Here is a 22,521-nt window from a genome sequence, read left to right on the forward strand (position 1 = left end):
AAAAAAAAAATGGATGAAAATTAGCTATTAATTTATGTTGCCCCTAACTGATCAACAAGTGTATAAGCACTTACGACATACTGATACAAAATTTCAGATCACAAAAGCACTTGAAATTATTGCAGAAAATTTATGAAAATTTATTCTTTGGTGTAATATATTTTACAAAACATAAGTTTTATCAAAATGATGTTTTTATATAAACTTTAAGCTTTATGTCTGTAGATTAAATTTGTAATTCTGCTTTATGTGTGTGGTTTTAATTCAAACACAGACAGCCTTAAATTAAGGTCATATGCAAAAATAAAGGTCCCGCGTGTAGAATATTTTTTTGTTCTTTTTTATTGTATTGAAACGTGGTCATTGTCATCGTTACTGTGGTCATTGTCATAAATACTGTGGTCATTGTCATCATTACCATGGTCATTGTCATCATTACTGTGGTCATTGTCATCATTACCGTGGTCATTGTCATCATTACTGTCATCATTACTGAGGTCATTGTCATCATTACCATAGTCATTGTCATCATTACTGTGGTCATTGTCATCATTACCGTGGTCATTGTCATCATTACCGTGGTCATTGTCATCATTACCGTGGTCATTGTCATCATTACCGTGGTCATTGTCATCATTACTGAGGTCATTGTCATCATTACTGTGGTCATTGTCATCATTACCGTGGTCATTGTCGTCATCATTACCGTGGTCATTGTCATCATTACCGTGGTCATTGTCATCATTACGATAGTCATTGTCATCATTACAGTGGTCATTGTCATCATTACCAGAGTCATTGTTATCATTACCGTGGTCATTGTCATCATTACAGTGGTCATTGTCATCATTACCGTGGTCATTGTTATCATTACAGTGGTCATTGTCATCATTACCATAGTCATTGTCATCATTACAGTGGTCATTGTCATCATTACCAGAGTCATTGTTATCATTACCATAGTCATTGTCATCATTACTGAGGTCATTGTCATCATAACCGTGGTCATTGTCATCATAACCGTGGTCATTGTCATCAATACGGTGGTCATTGTCATCAATATCGTGGTCATTGTCATCAAAACTGTGGTCATTGTCATTAATACAGTGGTCATTGTCATCATAACTGTGGTTATTGTCATCATTATTGTGGTCATTGTCATCATTGCCATGGTCATTGTCATAATTACTGAGGTCATTGTCATCATAACCGTGGTCATTGTCATCATAACCGTGGTCATTGTCATCAATACGGTGGTCATTGTCATCAATATCATGGTCATTGTCATCAAAACTGTGGTCATTGTCATTAATACAGTGGTCATTGTCATCATAACTGTGGTCATTGTCATCATTACCCATTACCGTGGTTATTGTCATAATTACCGTGGTCATTGTCATTATTACCATGGTCATTGTCATCATTACCGTGGTCATTGTCATCATTACCGTGGTCATCATCATCATTACCGCGGTCATTGTCATCATTACCGTGGTCATTGTCATCATTACCTTGATCATTGTCATCATGACCGTGGTTATTGTCATCATAACTGTGGTCATTGTTATCATTTCTGTGGTCATTGTCATCATTACTGTGGTCATGGTCATCATGACCGTGGTCATTGTCATCATTACCATGGTCATTGTCATCACTACAGTGGTCATTGTCATCATTACCGTGGTCATTGTAATCATAACGGTGGTCATTGTCATCATTACCGTGGTCATTGTCATCATAACTGTGGTCATTGTCATCATTACCGTGGTTATTGTCATCATTACCGTGGTCATTGTCATCATTACCGTGGTCATTGTCATCATTACCGTGGTAATTTTCATAATAACCATGGTCATTGTCATCAATACCGTGGTCATTGTCATCATTACGGTGGTCATTGTTATGATAACCATGGTCATTGTAATCATTACGGTGGTCATTGTCATCATTAGTGTGATATTTGTCATGTTACTGTGATCATTGTCACCATTACTGTGGTCATTCATGATCATCCATCAAGAACTTTTGGCCATAAACTGAAAAACATTTAAAATATTCACATGAATATTAAAACCAATGTACATTACAGCAATGCTGATTTGTTCCAATTCCAATTACTCTGGCTAGAATATATTATAAAATGAGTTTTGCCCCTTGGCCAACTTATAACGATGAACAGTGTTCTTTTTGAAATGGTTAAAGACTGTTTGTATGAACTTACATGATGTGACACAATCACATAACCATTTATTTTGTGTCAGTGAATACTAACACTCTTTGAATTTTTTTAGTGGTCTTCTTTCTATTGGGTAAACTACCCACTTTATTGGCCAGCCACTACCGCTTCACCTGATTAAATCAATAGAAGCAGACCGCTGATTAAATGAAATAAAGGTATTAGAAAACTTGAGTAATACTGCCTTCTCATTGGACAAAATAAAATGTTGACTAATAAGCATGTAAGGCCCTTCTGCAAAGAAGGCTTGAAGGGAATTTATTTCTGTGTTGCGTGTTAATTAAGATGACACACATACATTTTGGCTTACACAAAACGCTTTGTGATAACCTAATTAAACTTGCGCATTATGCTGCCATAAAAATGCAATTGAAATAATTCGTGATAAAATTTAGCTGTGTGTCTGTTTTAAGTTATTAACACTTACAAAAATTGTAACTCATGGATGTCTCATTTTCTGTTGGTTGCGTAAATGGCAAGTCAATTTAAGAAATTAAAAGCGAAATTTGATAGGGTAGATTGTAAAAAGAGTGATATAATTGCTAAAACAAATGCATTCTGTCTGAGAAAAACGCAGGTTGTAATTTTTAATCATGGATCTATGCTTTTAGTTGAGACTGTTCACTCTGTCAAAATGATATTTTAATGAGCGTTATTTGGAAATATGATTCAGTTTAAGAAATGTTTATTGACGGTTTATGATCACAGATTATAATGTTACTGGCAATTTCTATCAGGGAATGAAGAATTTTGCAAGTGTGCCTGTTGATTCTGAGATGTGAGACTCTATCACACTTTCATCAAGACCAATAATAAAAAAAAATTCAGATAAAGTTTAATAGTAAAATTTGGCTTGAATTCATGAATGTTGACATGATACGACATACATCAAATAATTTGTTTCATTTTTTATGAAGCTGGTACAAAAGTGATTGTCCATTTCAGGATTCAAACCTTCGACCTTCTGCATAGAAGTTCCTACTGTAACATACCATGCAATATTTACATTCGCGCTTGACTTTCTGTACGATTAAAATTTGCTTTCATTTGGCATCAACCAATCAACCTCTTGTGACCTCTGTAGGTGGGGTTTCCCACTTACTCACCTGGGTCATGCATATGTAAAACTCTAATTAGAAAATCTTGAAAAATTTCTTGATAACCGCAAAAGCTATTACAACACTTCATTACACAATAGGGAAAATGTAAATATAAGGATTGATTCTTATTATTCTTGAGTTCATGCAGAATGAGCACTCCGCCGCTATTTCAATGTTTTTCTCGTGCGCTTCATGGATTTGCAAAATCATGGAAATATCAATCCTTAATTGTTCGATGCTGTTAGCGTTACTCAAATTATTTTCAGCATCCATTTTATTGAAACATCCAAATTAGAAATTGAAATCACATATAATCAGACCTATTGAATACATTGCAACAGTGATGAAATTAAATCCATACAAATCGTACAAAACTTTCAATTTTCCACTGGCCAAAAAATAGTTTTACTAGTGTTTTACCTTTAGGCTGGTGATTTTTTTTTTTGGATGATTTGTATAGAGTCAGGCTTGTATGTTGGATAGAAATTCAGGTAAATGTTTGAAAACCATAATATTTATGATTACTGTGAAAATGTAAAACTGTTTGGCTGGCTATTTAATCTATGCTGTATGGACACAATTTGTACCTTACTGCTTGGAAATGCAATATCCTAAAATTGGAAGCCACCAAATTAATGCAAATTACCAATTAAGGCTTTGCGCTAAGTCAATTTGCTAATACTTCTGTTCGCTATTCCGCACTTTGTGAGGTGACCCAAAACTAATTTACTAGTTACGTTCTTATACAATGCTCAAGGAGTCGAGATTTTCCCAATCAATTAATGCAGAAATTCCTTCAGAGGGTGATTAGCAAAATTTACATTGATGTTTCTAACTTGGTTTTAACAAGCTCCAGCCATTCATCACTTCCACCAACGAGGTTTTTTCCGAGTATTTGGCCTTATTTGCATAAATTGATGACTATTCTGTAAAAGGGCAATGAAATTGGGATCTTTAAAGTGTCTTTCTTTGTTTTTCGCTTTCATTGAAAATGTGTCCTGAAATGTCTCTTACAACTACCATAAATGTCCTATTAGATGTGCATGCCCTTATAAATGGTAAGGGGGTCTGTTCATGCGACTCATTCTGTGACTTGAACAATGCTTGACCTAAACTCTTAACTTTAAAAAATGCAGTTTTTACCAGTGAAAAGCATTACATCTACCCCATTTATTTATAGCGCAACTGCTCAGGATGCTGATGTCATGCATATAACCAAAACCCTACCCAATATTTAAGGTTGCACACCACCTTCATTGATTCTTGCCAAAACTTGTTTGAATTGTTAATCCGAACAACGTTTATCTGAATTTATAGGGTTGTTTTGAATTTATTTTGAAATCGCTATTTGGAATTTACCGCCATTTCCAAGTCAAATCATGGTCCCTATTCAGTATTTCAGTATTTCAAACCTGCGATAGCACGCAGGCATCGGTTTGATGTGATAATGTTGCACAATCATAAAAAATTACTTTTAGTACACATATATAACAAAAATCGATGTCAGATAATGAGCTATTTATTTTGGGTGGTGTATATAATGGCTGGTTTACACAGCTCCCAAGACCCTTATCTCTAACCTTCATCAACAGAATGAGACGATATTTGGTGCAGCAGACAAAGTCAGCAAATTCTACAACTATATCAACAAACTGGACATATCTGACTAGCAAACACATCAACAGGGTCAGCACAGTGCGAAAAGAGATCACATCGTTCTTTAAAAAATAAACAGAACGGTACTTAGTTGACTAAGTGTATTTTCAGTGTTATTTAAACATATTGTTACGACCTAGCCCCGTGGTCCGTCGACGCTATCAACTGTCCCTTTTAGGGTGACCAAATATTTGAAGTGTTCCCCTCGTGACTGCCCCTCAGGTACTGGTAGCGAAACCTCTCAATGGCAGTTAAATTGTATGTAGTCTAACCATTGCGTGTCAAAAACTAGTTCACCGGGAAGACAACTCAAATCGATGTTTACAAGTTTAATAAACGTTGGAAAACAGTACACCAGCGGAATAAATCATCATTTAAACATCAAAAGAAGAAAAGGTACAGTATGCAATCGCTGGGTAGACACAGGAAAACGCTATATCATCGTGTTGAATTTTATAAGTCCTTTAAACATTAATTTTCCGTGAATTTTCTATGTAATTCTTTTTGGATTTTATCAAGGAGACAAATAATAAAATTCGTTTCATTTGTTATCGTTTTCTATTTTCAGTTAAATGTCAAAACCAAATGCCAAAATGGACGAAACGCCCGAGGGTGAATCATACGGGATGTGCTTCAAGCTATGTCCAAGTTACGTCTCCTCTCCCGATTCTGGAAAACCCTGCCTTATATACAAACATGGTCAAATGACCGAAAATCATGGTCATATGACCCGACCGAAAATGACCCGACCAAAAACGACCCATATATTTGGGTCAAATGGCCCAAAAATATTGGCTGACAGATGGCGTTGTCATAGATCGTGAACTATTGAAAAAGTAAATAAACAATTATCACAGACTTGGAGAAATTCAAGTGCTGGATTTGCTTTAAAAATCGACCCTGTCTTATAAACGAGTCAAGACAAAAACACCAGATTTCATTGGCAAAGTAGGGGGGTCGTCTTATAAGCGGATCGCCTTATAGTCGGGAAAATACAGTAAGAATATAATAACAAATAATTTGTCATTTATTTAACAAAAATTCAACATACAGTCGAACCTCGCTATGTCGACATCAGATAAGTCGACTTTCCGGTTATGTTGACTTTTTTTTCCGGTCCCGAATTTATTCCTTCTTATTCTATATAAAATAAATCTGTTTGTGTTGATTTTTTTATCTCGACTTTTTCGCTATGTTGACCTCGTTTTTCAGTCCCAGTGGTCGAATTTCACACATTTCCTGTGTTCTTTATGTCGAACTGTAGATCGAGACGTAGGTGTGAAAATATTCATGACGGTTTGCGGCATGTCACAAAATACCGTGCGTGTCAATATAACAAACTGTTGTAATTGGGGGATACAAAAATGTAATTGGTAAGTGCAAATAATTAAGTTGTTTGTTTATGTATTTAATTAAAGAGACATTTATTGCTCAAGCTCTTTGGTATTGTATAAAACATGAACATTTTATTGATTAGATATCAATCCCGAATGGGAACAGAAAGAATAACTTCAAAATGTCAAATGTTAGTTCCACTGCCCTGGTCAACCAATTCAGAGAAGGACCCGGTATGAAAATCTTACAATGTATAAATGTATGCAATTGGGTTTTATATGTGTTTTGAGTGATCCATAAATGCAAAAGAAATAAATTTGACACAAATAATTCTTCTTTTGTTTCACTTTATTTTTCAATAATAAGTTTGCTGTTTCCACGACGAAAATATTTAAGAAGACCGTTCAATTGTTGATGTAAACATCGGACAATCCAACTCAAACGTGTTGAGATTGGTGATATTTTTTGTAGTTCGGATGAGTCGACTTTTCGTTATCTCGACTTTTTTCACTAGGTCCCGAAAAAGTCGACATAACGAGGTTCAACTGTACATGTATTGTGAAAACAATAATTCAAACGATTTGCAACATTTTGGTAACATGTAGCCGACATTGCAATTGTCACAACTAAATACTTTTCGTTACTAATAATTCGCAAACGAATAATTTCAGTAATTCCAGTAATTGTTCATCCTAATTATCTTTAAACCTTACTTTTTATCTTGGTCCCAACGACTTCAGATTAACAGTGTTTAAATATATATATATAGATGCTGAAGCCACATGTTAAGTGGACCGTTGCATTGATAAACACAACAGGGCACGCTGTAGCAGACAGTGAACAGATTGGTCAGTCCTCTGGTTTGACTCCGCCTATTATCAAGTGATTGGTAATTGTGACAAGCGTAGTCAGTATTTTATATCTATGACTTTACATATGACTTATCTTTCTCTCGGTTAGCTCAATCGGTAGAGCTTTGGACTCTGAATCGGACAACTCGGGTTCGATTCCCGGGCGGACCAGGTCACTTCTGTTGTGATTGGTTATGAAATTCTTTCTACGACCATTCGCACTGTACTACTGCCCCTGGCATGTACAGAAGATGTCAGTTCCTTGCAGAGGTGAAGGCACCTAGTACTGGTTCTGCCCAGGATAGGTGTGCGGTGGTTGAACTGTCACTCTGGGACCCTTCAATGTGCTCACGCCGGGACCCGGAGTATAAACTGCTAACACCGTATGACTGATCATCAAATTTAGTGCATATTAAAATGTTTGCTGAATGGGGAAAATAGTTCTTATATAGTGTGCAGGGTCCTCAAAAAGACACCAGCCCTGCACGTCTAATAGAAAATTAATGGTATTGTTTTTTCTGTACCAACCATATTGGTCATGGCATTTAAAATTTAATTAGTTCATCAAGTTTGGTGTTAAAAATGTGTTTCAAAAACTCCATCTATTGGTTGCTAATGGGTTTGGCAGCCTTCCTATTTAACTGGTCATATTGCTATTTTGTGCTGTTGGCCAATATAAATTTAAATTTGATGCTCATGCCGTTGAAAAAAAGAAGAAAATACAAGTATGTTTTGCAAATTTCAGATCTGTTAGAAGACCATTTATTGGCCTGCATCTCCAGAACGGTGTGACTTAGGACAATGAAACTTCTGTGGTAGGTTGCCATTGACCAGTAGGTCACCTCTTTTTTTTAGTTCAATAGGTCAAAGGTCATGGTCACAGCCAATAGTCTTTTTAAAACTTTGTCTGACCAATATCTTGAGAACTGTTTGACCTTGAGGTAGGAAACATTGGTATTAGGTTGACCTTGACCGGTACATTACCCCTACTTTTGGGATGGTAGGGGAGGTAAGTAGATCACCGGGCACAGTCAACAGTTTTACAAAAAAAAATGTTTGTCTTCACCTTCCTGAAAACTTGTTGAACCAATGATAATAAAAGCATTTCTTCTTAACCAACTTAAATTTTACCGTTTTTCTCTTTTTAATCTTTCCAGCTATATCTTTTTAAATTAAATAAAAAATGGCCCTTACCACTTGAGCGCCCTTGCTACATTTATAAGAATGAAAACCTGTCATTTTATGATTATCCCACAGGTTGGTCTTGTCAGAAGTTCCACAACAGAAATAAAGTAATATTCAATAAATGATCAGGTGAGTTCTTTCCCTTCACTTATAGAATTGGAAAAGTCTTCAGTCATGTCATGTAAGCGAGGGTAACAATAAGACTGATTTAATTAAAGAACCAGAATTTTGGGAGTTTTATTTTCATCATGAAACAATAAGACTGATTTAATTAAAGAACCAGAATTTTGGGAGTTTTATTTTCATCATGAAACAATAAGACTGATTTAATTAAAGAACCAGAATTTTGGGAGTTTTATTTTCATCATGAAACAATAAGACTGATTTAATTAAAGAACCAGAATTTTGGGAGTTTTATTTTCATCATGAAACAATAAGACTGATTTAATTAAAGAACCAGAATTTTGGGAGTTTTCTTTTCATCATGAATGTGAAGTTTTGGGGTGTTTTATAACTATTGGCAATTACTTGTGCGATACCGTTGTACTTTTGAGTCTTTGCAGAAACGTCTATTTAATCCCTCAAAGTATTCAACCTTTACATTTACACACTTTGAGCGTAAACTCTTCTGTAAATGTTATACTGTTTATACACTGGTATAATGAAGGCACTTCCAACTGCAGTTCGCATCTCTGAAGCTATGTCCACGTAGACACGACTTGATGAGGGGATTCAATCAGAAGTCACAAAGTGCGAGGTTTGAGCTGACTAAAGGGGATGTTGCAAATAGTCTGCAACCAGTGCAGTGCCATATTTCAGTCAGTATGATATGTTATGTTGCCTTTAATGCTGCAGTCTCACAGATTGACCGCTTTGACAACTTTTTTATTTTTTGTCTCAGAATCAGCTGATTTTGGCATCAATGCTAGTCATACAAGATAACTCATAATTTAACAGATTTCAAATGTTTGGAAAACTGCCGAAAATTTCAATTTCCTTAAAGCGTTTAAACGTTTTTAACCATAAAACATCCATTATCGAATGTAAATATTCAACACTACGATCTGATCTTTTATCAGCGGTCTTATATTACCTGTTTTCAGACATTTACGCCAAATTTGGCTCATTCCAAGATAAAAAAATAAAAAAAGTTGTCAAAATGGTCAACTTGCGAGAGTGCAGCTTTAAAATAGCATGATACTACTTGTGCATTTTCTAATGGTATGATATACATGTGTATACACAGCAAAGTCAAGAAATGAAAAATAAAAAAATAGAACGAGATGCGTTTTGCTCTTCCTTTTATTATTTTTTTTCTTTTTCTTGACTTTGCTGTACATGTAGATGTAACGAAAATGCATGATATAATGCAAACATCTCTTTAATATATGTAAAGTTTGTCTCCAAAAGGCCGATACCACGAAATCATACCTCATTTAAGAAATGTAATTAAAAAGCTGAACAAAAGATGGTGCATATAAAAACATAAAAACAATAGGAACATTTTCCTGGGGATTTTCTATTAAGTAAAGGACTTCTAATCGTAATTGTGTGTGGTCAGTGTAAGCTTTCGTTTTATGCAGGTCCATTAAAATGGTAATGGTCGGACAAGTGGAACTGTCAGGTTCAGACTTTCTTCAGTTAAAAGAATCTGGTATCACGGCCAGATCTTCCCTAATTACCATAGAAACACAAATTATCTTGATTGATTTTACTTTTTCTTTTTAATGGTCTGATCAGGCTAGCATTTGCTGATAATATTTGCATGTTTTATTTATTCCGGTAATTATAGCTCCTATCATGATTGAATTAGGCAGCTAACTTTTATATACAACCTGGTTTGATGTATATCTTGTTTGTCTTAAAAACGACACTTTTCTAGATAATTTCATAATAAAACGATAAGAGTCATAGTCTGACTGAAGTATGTGCAGCTATAAAGACTTGCAGTTTTCATTATTCTGCTTAAATACAATAGCATAAACTTTAATGTGTATAGTTTGACTTACAGGTAATGGGGAACAGTTGCACCTATAAACCGATCTGCATCCGTCTGTCCTTAACATCGGGACAAGTTTACTTTTCACCATTACTCCATATGTTTTTAACCACGTTTTCACATAGCGACCTGGTTATCAAATGACGTACATCCTTGTTTGTGGTGAATGACTGGCCATCCGGGTGGGCAGCGTCAAACTCACCTATCAAACTGAATAACTTCATTTATGGTTTATAGGAAGAGTTAATGGAGACCTTTCATGGGATTGCTTTCGGGTCCCTAGGGTTGAGGTCAAGGTCACTGTTTCTAAAAATGGAAAAACAGTTGAAACTGAATAACTTCAGTAAGGTTGACATAATATTTTGACTGAACTTTGTACTAAGGTAGAGTTTATGGAGACCTTTCATTGGATTGCTTTGGGGTCCCTATGGTCAAGGTCAAGGGCATCAAAACTAAAAATAGAAAAACAATTGAAACTAAATAACTTTTGTTAGGGTTGACATGTCTTGAATAAACTTCATATATAGGATTCAGTATAGGGCCCCTAAAGTCAAGGTCAAGGTCACTGTTACTGAAAATAGAAAAATAGTTACTTCTGAATAACTTAAGTTAGGGTTGGCATGTCTTGAATAAACTTCATATATAGGAAAAGTTTAAGGATATCTTTCATGGGATTGTGTATAGGGCCCTTGAAGTCAAGGTCAAGGTCATTGTTACTGAAAATAGAAAAATAGTTACTATTGAATAACTTTAGTTAGGGTTAACAGATCTTGAATAAACTTCATATATAGAAAAAGTTTATGGATACCTCATGGGATTGCATTTGGGGCCTCTAGACTTTATTCACTCAGTTACTCAGTAGAATTTGGTATCTAAGGGATATGCTGTGCACATGAACCATAGCTGTGGGTGCAGTATTTTTTTATTTATTGTCTACTGCATGATTTCTACTCTTAGTTGTAAGGCAAAGTTGATATTGTTCTTAATTCAGCGGGGGTGGAGGGTGGGATATTGCAGGGATATTGAGGATGACTGTTACTGTTATTACAGTCATTGAAATTAGACTTTTGGATGAACAAGCCCGAATTTTTATACTTTTGCTTGGCATCATATTTTTGAACAAGCTCTGCTATATAAAATTCAGAATCTGAGCAAGCCCGAAACATATTTACCAGTGCAGGGCTAGTGGGCTTGTGTTAATTTCGACCACTGTTATTATATGCTTAAAATTTGAATTGAAAGACACAGTAAGTTCCATTTAGTTTTAAAAAATGTGCGTTTATATGCCCACAAAATGTCATTTTAAAAATTAATGATGTTGTTGATGTTATGTCCCAGCCCTGTGCGCCCTGATGTCTGATTTGAATGTGAGAATAGGCTAAAATTTCTAAACAGTAAAAAATATCAAATTGATATTTTCACTGTTTGAAACAGTAAAATATCATTATCACAGATAAATTGTTTCAAATCAGATTTGATTCCCGACCTGGGCATATGTGTGTTGGGTAGGTATCCACCAAGCTGAACCAGTTGAACCGTCTCAAATTTTAAAATAACCGACCAGCTTCTACTTATTCTACTTAAAATTAATTTACTTTTCCAAATTTGAACTGGCCAAGTTGCCATTTGAACCGTCCATTTTGGCCGGCAGCCATTTCTTATTGAGAACACTGTGTTATCATAACTTTCTTCTCAATCATTGTAAAATATATAATTTTTAAACTAATTAGCATATAATAAATATTTTTATTTGCTGGCCTCCTTAGTTTTTCACAACTTCTCTAATATCTAAATATTCTCGAAGCCAATTATGAGATATCTGTTCTTTGTTTTAAGTTTAAACTTCTTGTCATTGAACTGTAATTAAAGAAATCTTGGTTGTCATTTGTGGATCCATTACAGCCATTTTTCCCTGGAATGTGTCTCACTCATTTGTTATTATTAACATCTCATAAAGCAAAAATTAGCCTTTTTTTCTTCACCTAGCATTTGTTATGTTCCTATGGGTGTCACATTCACACCGACATATTTTTCTAAGGGAATTTTCTGAAATTACAAATGACACACAACGACACTTCATGATTTTTTACAGGTTCGAACATTACAAATTAATGTCTGAATATGTAATTCCATTAAGGAGTTTCTTTAAGCTCACATCCGTTAAAAAATGGGAAGAATTTTTTTTAAAAACTGTTACACCACGAGAGAATATATGTGTGACAGTACGAAAAAATGGAATCTTTCGAATTTGTTTTCAGCATTTTGATTCCCCAAGGGTTAATATTAATTTGATGCATTTGTCTTATATGTTGAAATTTTCTTAAAAGCCAGACAAGTGTTCTACATTACATGTAAATATGATGAAGATAGAATGAAATTTAATTAATGTATAAGTTGTGATATGAAAAAAACTTGGAAATATAGATGAAATAAAGTGATAGGACGTACGTTTTTTTGAGGTTCTGTATCACATCAATTTCGGAGTGTAAGCATTTATTCGTTGAAAACTTGTTGCAGTTCAGATGGATGGTTTAAACACTGAAAGAGACATATTATGAAGTCATCAGAAAAGTGTCCTTTCATTATGCACCAGTCAATTGTTACCCCCCCCCCCCCCCCGGTCTGGGGAATAGCGGGGATTTTGACTTTTGGTCCAGCAAAGCCTGGGTAAATTCCTCGTCCTGCCGGTCAAATCCCCGCCAAATGCCTCCGCACCCCTAGGTAAGGCCCATTCCTTGCTTTGCTGAAAAGTCAAAACCGCTTCCAGGCCACCTGGAAGGTAAAAACATGGTATATTCCCTTGGCTATCCTTGGTATACCCCCAGACCTGGGGGGGGGGGTGGGGGGGGCGGCTGTGGTTACAACTGACTGGAGCATTACATGTCTGTGTTGATTATTTCAATGTTTTTAGCTTAGACCGATGAAACTGATGAAACTGAACTTATATTTTACACAATATATCCCGTCATTTCTATTCCATGAAAAACGCAATTCAGCAACTGGATACATTGGAAATAAGGCCAAACCAAATTCTTTCTATGTTAAGCCTCTGTGTTATAGGATTCACGATCAAATGAAATAAAGAAACCACAGTTTATATGATCAACAACCTGGCCAAAAATTTAAATTCCTTATACTATTATACCGAATAAAAAAAGTTTTAACATTATTCATACTTTGTACTAGTATTCTTGGCATTTTATATCAGAAAATATGTTTCCCATGATCAGCACTCTTAAGTACAAGTTTAATTTGAACTCATTTTGCAATGATAATCTATCTGACAGTTGAGAATGGACTAAAAAGGCTCTGGTATCTATGACTCTTCATAGGGGGTCACTCATTTAGTATACATTTTTTTTCAGGGTTCGCTTGTTGTTTTTGTTGTTGTTGTTTTTTCAGGATACAATGTAGCTAGGTTTTCATACTAAGGGTTGACGCTAAACATAAAAACAGTTTGGAATGGCCTTAAATGTTTAGGTTATAAAGGATGATCCTGAACAGAATATGTCATCGAACAGTAAGTTTAAAATGCAAAAAGTTTAAATGAACATCAGTGTGTAAATGGTAGCACTCAACACATGCTACCTTGCTGATATTGGTTTTGGAATTTTCAATGTTGGATATGGACAAGGAAATTGATAGGCATATAATATAAAGATCCATCTTCTTTATTGCATTTCCGAAAACTAAGCTATTATGTTCTGCATTTTTATTTTAATCATTGATCTAAAATGTTGAAAATTGCCAAAACCTTTTAGATATAATTAGGTTAATTTTGATAAGTGAGTGACGTAATGTCGTAATTCTGATACGTTTTCTTATTTATTCCAGAGTTTGTCATATGAGCCAAAACAGATGCCTCTTATAATCATACATTCTTGAATTCCAACTGTTTAAATGAATATTTACTCATTTCAAAATCTTCCATTTCGATGATAAGGAAAGTTAATTTGCAAACACATTTTCGTAATGTCTGACATAAGTCCTCAACGTAATTAAGACCTGTTTTTAGTCTTGCCTGCAGGGTTTATCAAATTTGACTGGGATTTCAATCTGAAAAGCATTAATTATGTTTTCAGCACCGGAACATGCACTCTTTATAGCTAGATGCTAGCAGACAAATTGTGCAAAGGGAGAAATTGAAAATGATTATCAATTGAAATCATCCATCAGTTTTCAGTTTTTATGTTAATATACTATGAACATCAGTATCTACATCCAAACATAGCTTGCATAACATATCATATGAACGGTCAGAGGCCTTGGAGAAGACAAAAACCCTGTTTTATTTGTGACCATGAACCTTACAGGCCATACAGAATACTGTTGAAGTTTTTGTGCAAAGTAAGTGCATGAATGATAACCACTGTTTGCTTAATCTCTTTAATCTTCTTTTAAACTTATATTTAAACTGATATAAACTTTTAGTGTCACTGTATTTTTTTTTTATTTCCAAGTGCTGGAGTGTCATTGTCATTGCATTCCGGCTCTACTCTAGTGCCACTGTCATTGCATTCCTCTACTCTAGTGCCACTGTCATTGCATTCCTCTACTCTAGTGCCACTGTCATTGCATTCCTCTACTCTAGTGCAACTATCATTGCATTCCTCTACTCTAGTGCCACTGTCATTGCATTCCTTTAATCTTGTGCAATTGTCATTGCATTCCTCAACTCTAGTGCCACTGTCATTGGATTCCTCTACTCTAGTGCCACTGTCATTGGATTCCTCTACTCTAGTGCAACTGTCATTGCATTCCTCTACTCTAGTGCAACTGTTATTGCATTCCTCTACTCTAGTGCCACTGTCATTGCATTCCTTTACTCTAGTGCAGCTGTCATTGCATTCCTCTACTGGAGTGCTACTGTCATAGCATTCCTCTACTGGAGTGCCACTGTCATTGGATTCCTCTACTCTAGTGCCACTGTCATTGGATTCCTCTACTTGAGTGCCACTGTCATTGCATTCCTATGCTGGGTGCCTCTGTCATTGCATTCCTATGCTTGAGTGTAACTGTCATTGCATTCTTATGCTGGAGTGCCACTGTCGTTGCATTCCTATGCTTGAGTGCCACTGCCATTGCATTCCTATGCTGTACTGCCACTGTCATTGCATTTCTATGCTGGTGTGCCACTGTCATTGCATTTCTATACTGGAGTGCCACTGTAATAACATTCCTATGCTGGAGTGCCAGTGCCATTGCATTCCTATGCTTGGGTGCCAGTGTCATTCCATTCCTATGTTGTGGTGCCACTGTCATTGCATTTCTATGCTAGGAGACACTGTCATTGCATTCCTATGCTTGAGTGCCACTGTCATTGTATTCCTATGCTGTGTGCCACTGTCATTGCATTCCTATGCTGGGGTCCCACTGTCGTTGCATTCCAATGCTGGAGTGCCACTGTCATTGCATTTCTATGCTGGAGTGCCACTGATGTTGCATTCCTATGCTCAAGTGCCACTGTCATTGTATTCATCTACTAGCATGCCCCTGTCATTGCATTCCTATGCTTGAGTGCCACTGTCATTGTATTCCTATGCTGTAGTGCCACTGTCATTGCATTTCTATACTGGAAAGCCACTGTCATTGCATTCCTATGCTGTAGTGCCACTGTCGTTGCATTCCTATGCTGCAGTGCAACATCATTGCATTTCTATGCTGTGTGCCACTGTCATTGCATTCCTATGCTGGGGTCCCACTGTCGTTGCATTTCGATGCTGGAGTGCCACTGTCATTGCATTTCTATGCTGAAGTGCCACTGATGTTGCATTCCTATGCTCAAGTGCCACTGTCATTGTATTCATCTACAAGCATGCCCCTGTCATTGCATTTCTATGCTGGAGTGCCACTGTCATTGCATTCCTATGCTGAAGTGCCACTGTCATTGTATTCATTTACTAGTGTGCCCCTGTCATTGCATTCCTATGCTTGAGTGTAACTGTCATTGCATTCCTATGCTGGAGTGCCACTGTCGTTGCATTCCTATGCTGGAGTGCCACTGCCATTGCATTCCTATGCTGTAGTGCCACTGTCATTGCATTTCTATGCTGAGGTGCCACTGTCATTGCATTTCTATGCTGGAGTGCCACTGTAATAGCATTCCTATGCTGGAGTGCCAGTGCCATTGCATTCCTATGCTTGGGTGCCAGTGTCATTCCATTCCTATGCTGTGGTGCCACTGTCATTGCATTTCTATGCTAGGAGACACTGTCATTGTATTCCTATGCTTGAGTGCCACTGTCATTGTTTTCCTATGCTGTAGTGCCACTGTCATTGCATTTCTATGCTAGGAGACACTGTCATTGCATTCCTATGCTTGAGTGCCACTGTCATTGTTTTCCTATGCTGTAGTGCCACTGTCATTGCATTTCAATACTGAAGCGCCACTGTCATTGTATTCTATGCTGAAGTGCCACTGTCGTTGAATTCCTATGCTGTAGTGCAACATCATTGCATTTCTATGCTGGAGTGCCACTGTCATTGCATTCCTATGCTGGGGTCCCACTGTCGTTGCATTCCCATGCTGGAGTGCCACTGCCATTGCATTTCTATGCTGGAGTGCCACTGATGTTGCATTCCTATGCTCAAGTGCCACTGTCATTGTATTCGTCTACTAGCATGCCCCTGTCATTGCATTTCTATGCTGGAGTGCCACTGTCATTGTATTCCTATGCTGAAGTGCCACTGTCATTGTATTCATCTACTAGTGTGCCCCTGTCGTTGCATTTCTATGCTGGAGTGCCACTGTCATTGCATTCCTTTGCTGAAGTGCCACTGTCATTTTATTCATCTACTAGTGTGCCCCTGTCATTGCATTACTATGTTGGAGTGCCACTGTCATTGCATTACTGTGCTGGAGTGCCACTCACATTACATTCCTCTTTTGGAGTGCCACTGTGATTGCATTCCTATGCTGGAGTGCCACTGTCATTGCATTCCTCTGCTTGAGTGCCATTGTCATTGCATTCCTTTGATGAGTGCCATTGTCATTGCATTCCTTTACTGGAGTGCCACTGTCATTGCATCCCTATGATGAAGTGCCACTGACATTGCATTCCTCTGCTGGAGTGCCACTGTTATTACATTCCTATGCAGGAGTGCCACTGTCATTGTATTCCTATACTGGAGTGCCATTGCCATGTCATTCCTTTGATGAGTGCCATTGTCATTACATTCCTTTACTTGAGTGCCACTGTCATTGCATCCCTATGATGAAGTGCCACTGACATTGCATTCCTTTGCTGGAGTGCCACTGTCATTGCATTCCTATGCTGGAGTGCCACTGTCATTGCATCCCTATGATGAAGTGACACTGACATTGCATTTCTTTGCTGGAGTGCCACTGATGTTGCATTCTTATGCTCAAGTGCCACTGTCATTGTATTCATTTACTAATGTGCCCCTGTCATTGCATTCCTCTGCTGAGTGCCACTGTCATTGCATTCCAATGCTGGACTTCCACTGTCATTGTTTTCCTCTAAAAGAGTGTCACTTTCATTTAGAGAGTTCCACTGTCATTGTTTTCCTCAAATAGAGTACCACTGTCATTTAGAGAGTGCAACTGTAATTGTTTTCCTCTAATAGAGTACCACTGTCATTGTTTTCCTCAAAAAGAGTGCCACTGTCATTTAGAGAGTGCAACTGTCCTTGTTTTCCTATAAAAGAGTGTCATTGGCATTGTTTTCCTCTAATAGAGTGCTACTGTAATTGTTTTCCTCTAATAGAGTACCACTGTCATTGTTTTCCTCAAAAAGAGTGCCACTGTCATTTAGAGAGTGCAACTGTCCTTGTTTTCCTATAAAAGAGTGTCATTGGCATCGTTTTCCACTAATATAGTGCCACTGTCATTGTTTTTCTCTAATAGAGTGCCATTGTCATTGTTTTCCTCTTAAAGCGCGACACTGTCATTTAGTGAGTGCCACTGTCATTTTTTTTCCTCTTATAGAGTGCCACTGTCATTTAGAGAGTGCCACTGTCATTTTTCCTCTAATAGAGTGCCACTGTCATTTAGAGAGTGCAACTGTCATTGTTTTCCTCTAATAGAGTACCATTGTCATTGTTTTTCTCTAATAGCGTGTCACTGTCATTTAGAGAGTGCCACTGTCATTTAGAGAGTGCCATTGCCATTTTTTCCTCCAATAGAGTGCCACTATCATTGCTTTCCTCTAATAGAGTGCCACTGGCATTTGGAAAGTGTCATTGTCATTGTTTCCTCTAATAAAGTGTCATTGGCATTGTTTTCCTCTAGTAGAGTGCCACTGTCATTTAGAGAGTGCCACTGTCATTCTTTTCTCTAATAGAGTGTCATTGTTTTTCTCGAATAGAGTTCCACTGTTATTTAGAGAGTGCAACTGTAATTGTTTTCCTCTAATATAGTGCCATTGTCATTATTTTCTTCTAATAAAGTGCCACTGTCATTTAGAAAGTGCCATTGTCATTGTTTTCCTCTAATAGAGTGCCATTGTCATTGTTTTCCTCCAATTGATTGTAATTGTTTTCCTCTAATATATTGTCATTGTCATTGTATTCCTCTAATAGAGTGCCACTGTCATTGTATTCCTGTAATAGAGTGTCATTGTCATTGTATTCCTCTAATAGAGTGCCACTGCCATTGTTTTCCTCTAATATATTGTCATTGTCATTGTATTCCTCTAATAGAGTGCCACTGTCATTGTATTCCTGTAATATATTGTCATTGTCATTGTATTCCTGTAATAGAGTGCCACTGTCATTATATTCCTCTAATAGAGTGCCACTGTCATTGTATTCCTGTAATTGAGTGTCATTGTCATTGTATTCCTCTAATAGAGTGCCACTGTCATTGTTTTCCTCTAATATATTGTCATTGTCATTGTATTCCTCTAATAGAGTGCCACTGTCATTGTTTTCCTCTAATGAATTGTCATTGTCATTGTATTCCTCTAATAGAGTGCCACTGTCATTGTTTTTCTCTAATATATTGTCATTGTCATTGTATTCCTCTAATAGAGTGCCAATGTATTTGTTTTCCTGTAATATATTGTCATTGTCATTGTATTCCTCTAATAGAGTGCCACTGTCATTGTATTCCTCTAATAGAGTGTCATTGTCATTGTATTCCTCTAATAGAGAGCCACTGTTATTTAGAGAGTGCTGTTGTCATTCTTTTCCTCTAATAGAGTGCCACTATCATCGTTTTCCTCTAATATAGTGCCACTTGCATTTTCTTCCTCTATTTTAGTGCTACTGTCATTGCATTCCTCTGTTGGATGGTCACTTTCATTGACAATGCTATGCCACACTTACTTCAGTGAAACATGTTCCACTTGATGTCTTTAATTGTTCTGTCAAGGCAGTATTTTTGACACTTTGGCTTGCAGAAGGTTTGTGCAATCTACGACTTGATCTTCATTACAGTGCTTTCTTTGAATGATAGTGCATTGTGCTGCTTGAGTATTATTACATTACTTTCCTTGAATGTTAGTGCATTCTACTGCTTGAGTGTCATTTCATTCCTTTCATTGAATGTTAGTGCATTCTACTGCTTGAGTGTCATTACATTCATCTTCTTGAATGCAAGTGCATTCTACAGCTTGATCAACATTACATTCCTCTCCTTGAATGCTAGTGCATTCTACTGCTTGATCACCATAACATTCCTCTCCTTGAATGCAAGTGCATTCTACAGCTTGATTGACATTACATTCCTCTCCTTGAATGCTAGTGCATTCTACTGCTTGATTGCCATTATATACCTCTCCTGGAATATAAGTGCATTATATTGCTTGATTGTCATTACATTCCTCTCCTTAACTGTTAGTGCATTGTGCTGCTTGAGTATCATTACATTAATTTTCTTGAATGTTAGTGCATTTTACTGCTTGAGTGTCATTTCATTCCTTTCCTTGAATGTTAGTGCATTCTACTGCTTGAGTGTCATTACATTTATCTTCTTGAATGCAAGTGCAATCTACAGATTGATCAACATGACATTCCTCTCCTTGAATGTTTGTGCATTCTACTGCTTGATCACCATTACATTCCTCTCATTGAATGCAAGTGCATTTTACTACTTGAGAGTCCTTATCATACCTCTCTTTGAATGCAAGTGCATTCTACAGCTTGATTGACATTACATTCCTCTCCTTGAATGCAAGTGCATTCTACTGCTTGATTGTCATTACATTCCTCTCCTTGAATGTCAGTGCATTCTACTGCTTGATCAACATTTTATTCCTCTCCTTGAATGCAAGTGCATTCTACTGCTTGATTTGCATTACATTCCTCTCCTTGAATGTTAGTGCATTCTACTGCTTGAGTGTCATTTCATTCCTCTCCTTGAATATTAGTGCATTCTACTGCTTGATTGTTATTACATTCTTCTCCCTAAATAATAGAGCATTGTTCTACTTGAGTGTTTTAAGACTCCTCTTGATTGGTGTTGCGCTCTTCTTTAATGCCAGTATCAATGGAATTAAGATTGACTCTTACTTCTTGAAATTCATAGATTCCTTTCAACTGCTTTAGGGGCTTTTGCTCACAATTCTCCCTTTCCCTCAGCACTGCCATCCACACAATTTCCACCCCCAGTATCATTACCATCCCATAACCACCACCACAACAACCACTTCCACCACCACTACCACCCCCATTACCACCACTACCACCCCCATTACCACCACCACCACCACCACCACCACCACAACTACCTACCCCATTACCACCACAACTACCTACCCCATTACCACCACCACCATTACTACCACCACCACCACCCCCATTACCACCACCACCATTACTACCACCACCACCACCCCCATTACCACCACTCCCCACTTCCACCACCACCAACCCCCTTTACCACCAGCATCACTACCATCCGCATTACCACCACCACCACTACCATTACCACCACCACCACCTTCCCCATTACCACCACACCCATTACCACCCCCACCATTACCACCGACACCACCCACATAACCACCACCACCACCACCTTCCCCATTACCACCACACCCATTACCACCCCCACCACCACCCGCATTACCACCACTACCACCACCACCAACTTCCCAATTACCACCACACCCATTACCACCAACACCACCCACATTACCACCACCACCACCACCACCACCACTACCACCCCAATTACCACCACCACCACCACAACTACCTACCCCATTACCACCACCACCATTACTACCACCACCACCACCCCCATTACCACCACTACCACCCCCATTACCACCACCACCACCACCACAACTACCTACCCCATTACCACCACCACCATTACTACCACCACCACCACCCCCATTACCACCACCACCACCACCACCACCACAACTACCTACCCCATTACCACCACCACCATTACTACCACCACCACCACCCCCATTACCACCACTCCCCACTTCCACCACCACAACCCCCTTTACCACCAGCATCACCACCATTCTCATTACCACCACCCCTATTACCACCACCACCCCCTTCCCCATTACCACCACCCCTATAACCACCATCTTACCCATTACCACCACCACCAAAACCTTCCCCCTTTCCACCACCTCCATTTCCACCACCACCACCGCCACCCCAAGTACCACCACCTTCCCCATATTCACCACCCCATTACCACCACCTTCCCCATTTCCACCACCACCACCACCACCACCTTCCATATTACCACCACCACCAACACCTTCCCCATTACCACCACCTCCATTTCCACCACCACCACCACCACCACCACCACCACCCCCAATTACCACCATTCCCCATTACCACCATTCCCCATTACCACCATTCCCCATTACCACCACCTTCCCTATTACCACCACCACCAACACCTTCCCCATTACCACCAACTCCATTTCCACCACCACCACCACCACCACCCTCATTACCACCTTCCCCATTACCACCATTCCCCATTATCACCATTCCCCATTACCACCATTCCCCATTACCACCATTCCCCATTACCACCACCTTCCCCATTTCCACCACCACCACCACCACCACCACCTTCCCTATTACCACCACCACCAACACCTTCCCCATTACCACCACCTCCATTTCCACCACCACCACCACCACCACCCCCAATTACCACCTTCCCCATTACCACCTTCCCCATTACCACCATTCCCCATTACCACCATTCCC

The 22,521-nt window shown here is 38.1% G+C and overlaps 2 protein-coding genes across 2 annotated transcripts; both read right to left on the bottom strand.

Annotated features, from left to right (window-relative positions):
* Positions 1–341: 341 nt before the first annotated feature.
* Positions 342–1,361, bottom strand: LOC128244192 (uncharacterized protein DDB_G0290685-like). The gene has a single exon (XM_052962209.1). It carries the CDS (start codon positions 1,359–1,361, stop codon positions 342–344), a length of 1,020 nt encoding a protein of 339 aa, XP_052818169.1.
* A 17,422-nt stretch (positions 1,362–18,783) lies between these two features.
* Positions 18,784–22,287, bottom strand: LOC128244193 (probable ATP-dependent RNA helicase ddx42). The gene is made up of 4 exons (XM_052962210.1): positions 22,170–22,287; positions 21,881–22,027; positions 20,100–20,104; positions 18,784–19,374 (listed from the first exon to the last, which is right to left on the bottom strand). The coding sequence occupies exons 1-4, from the start codon at positions 22,285–22,287 to the stop codon at positions 18,784–18,786; spliced, it is 861 nt and encodes a 286-aa protein (XP_052818170.1).
* Positions 22,288–22,521: the final 234 nt, after the last annotated feature.

Source organism: Mya arenaria, chromosome 8 (genome assembly GCF_026914265.1).
Source record: "Mya arenaria isolate MELC-2E11 chromosome 8, ASM2691426v1".
Taxonomy (NCBI): domain Eukaryota; kingdom Metazoa; phylum Mollusca; class Bivalvia; order Myida; family Myidae; genus Mya; species Mya arenaria.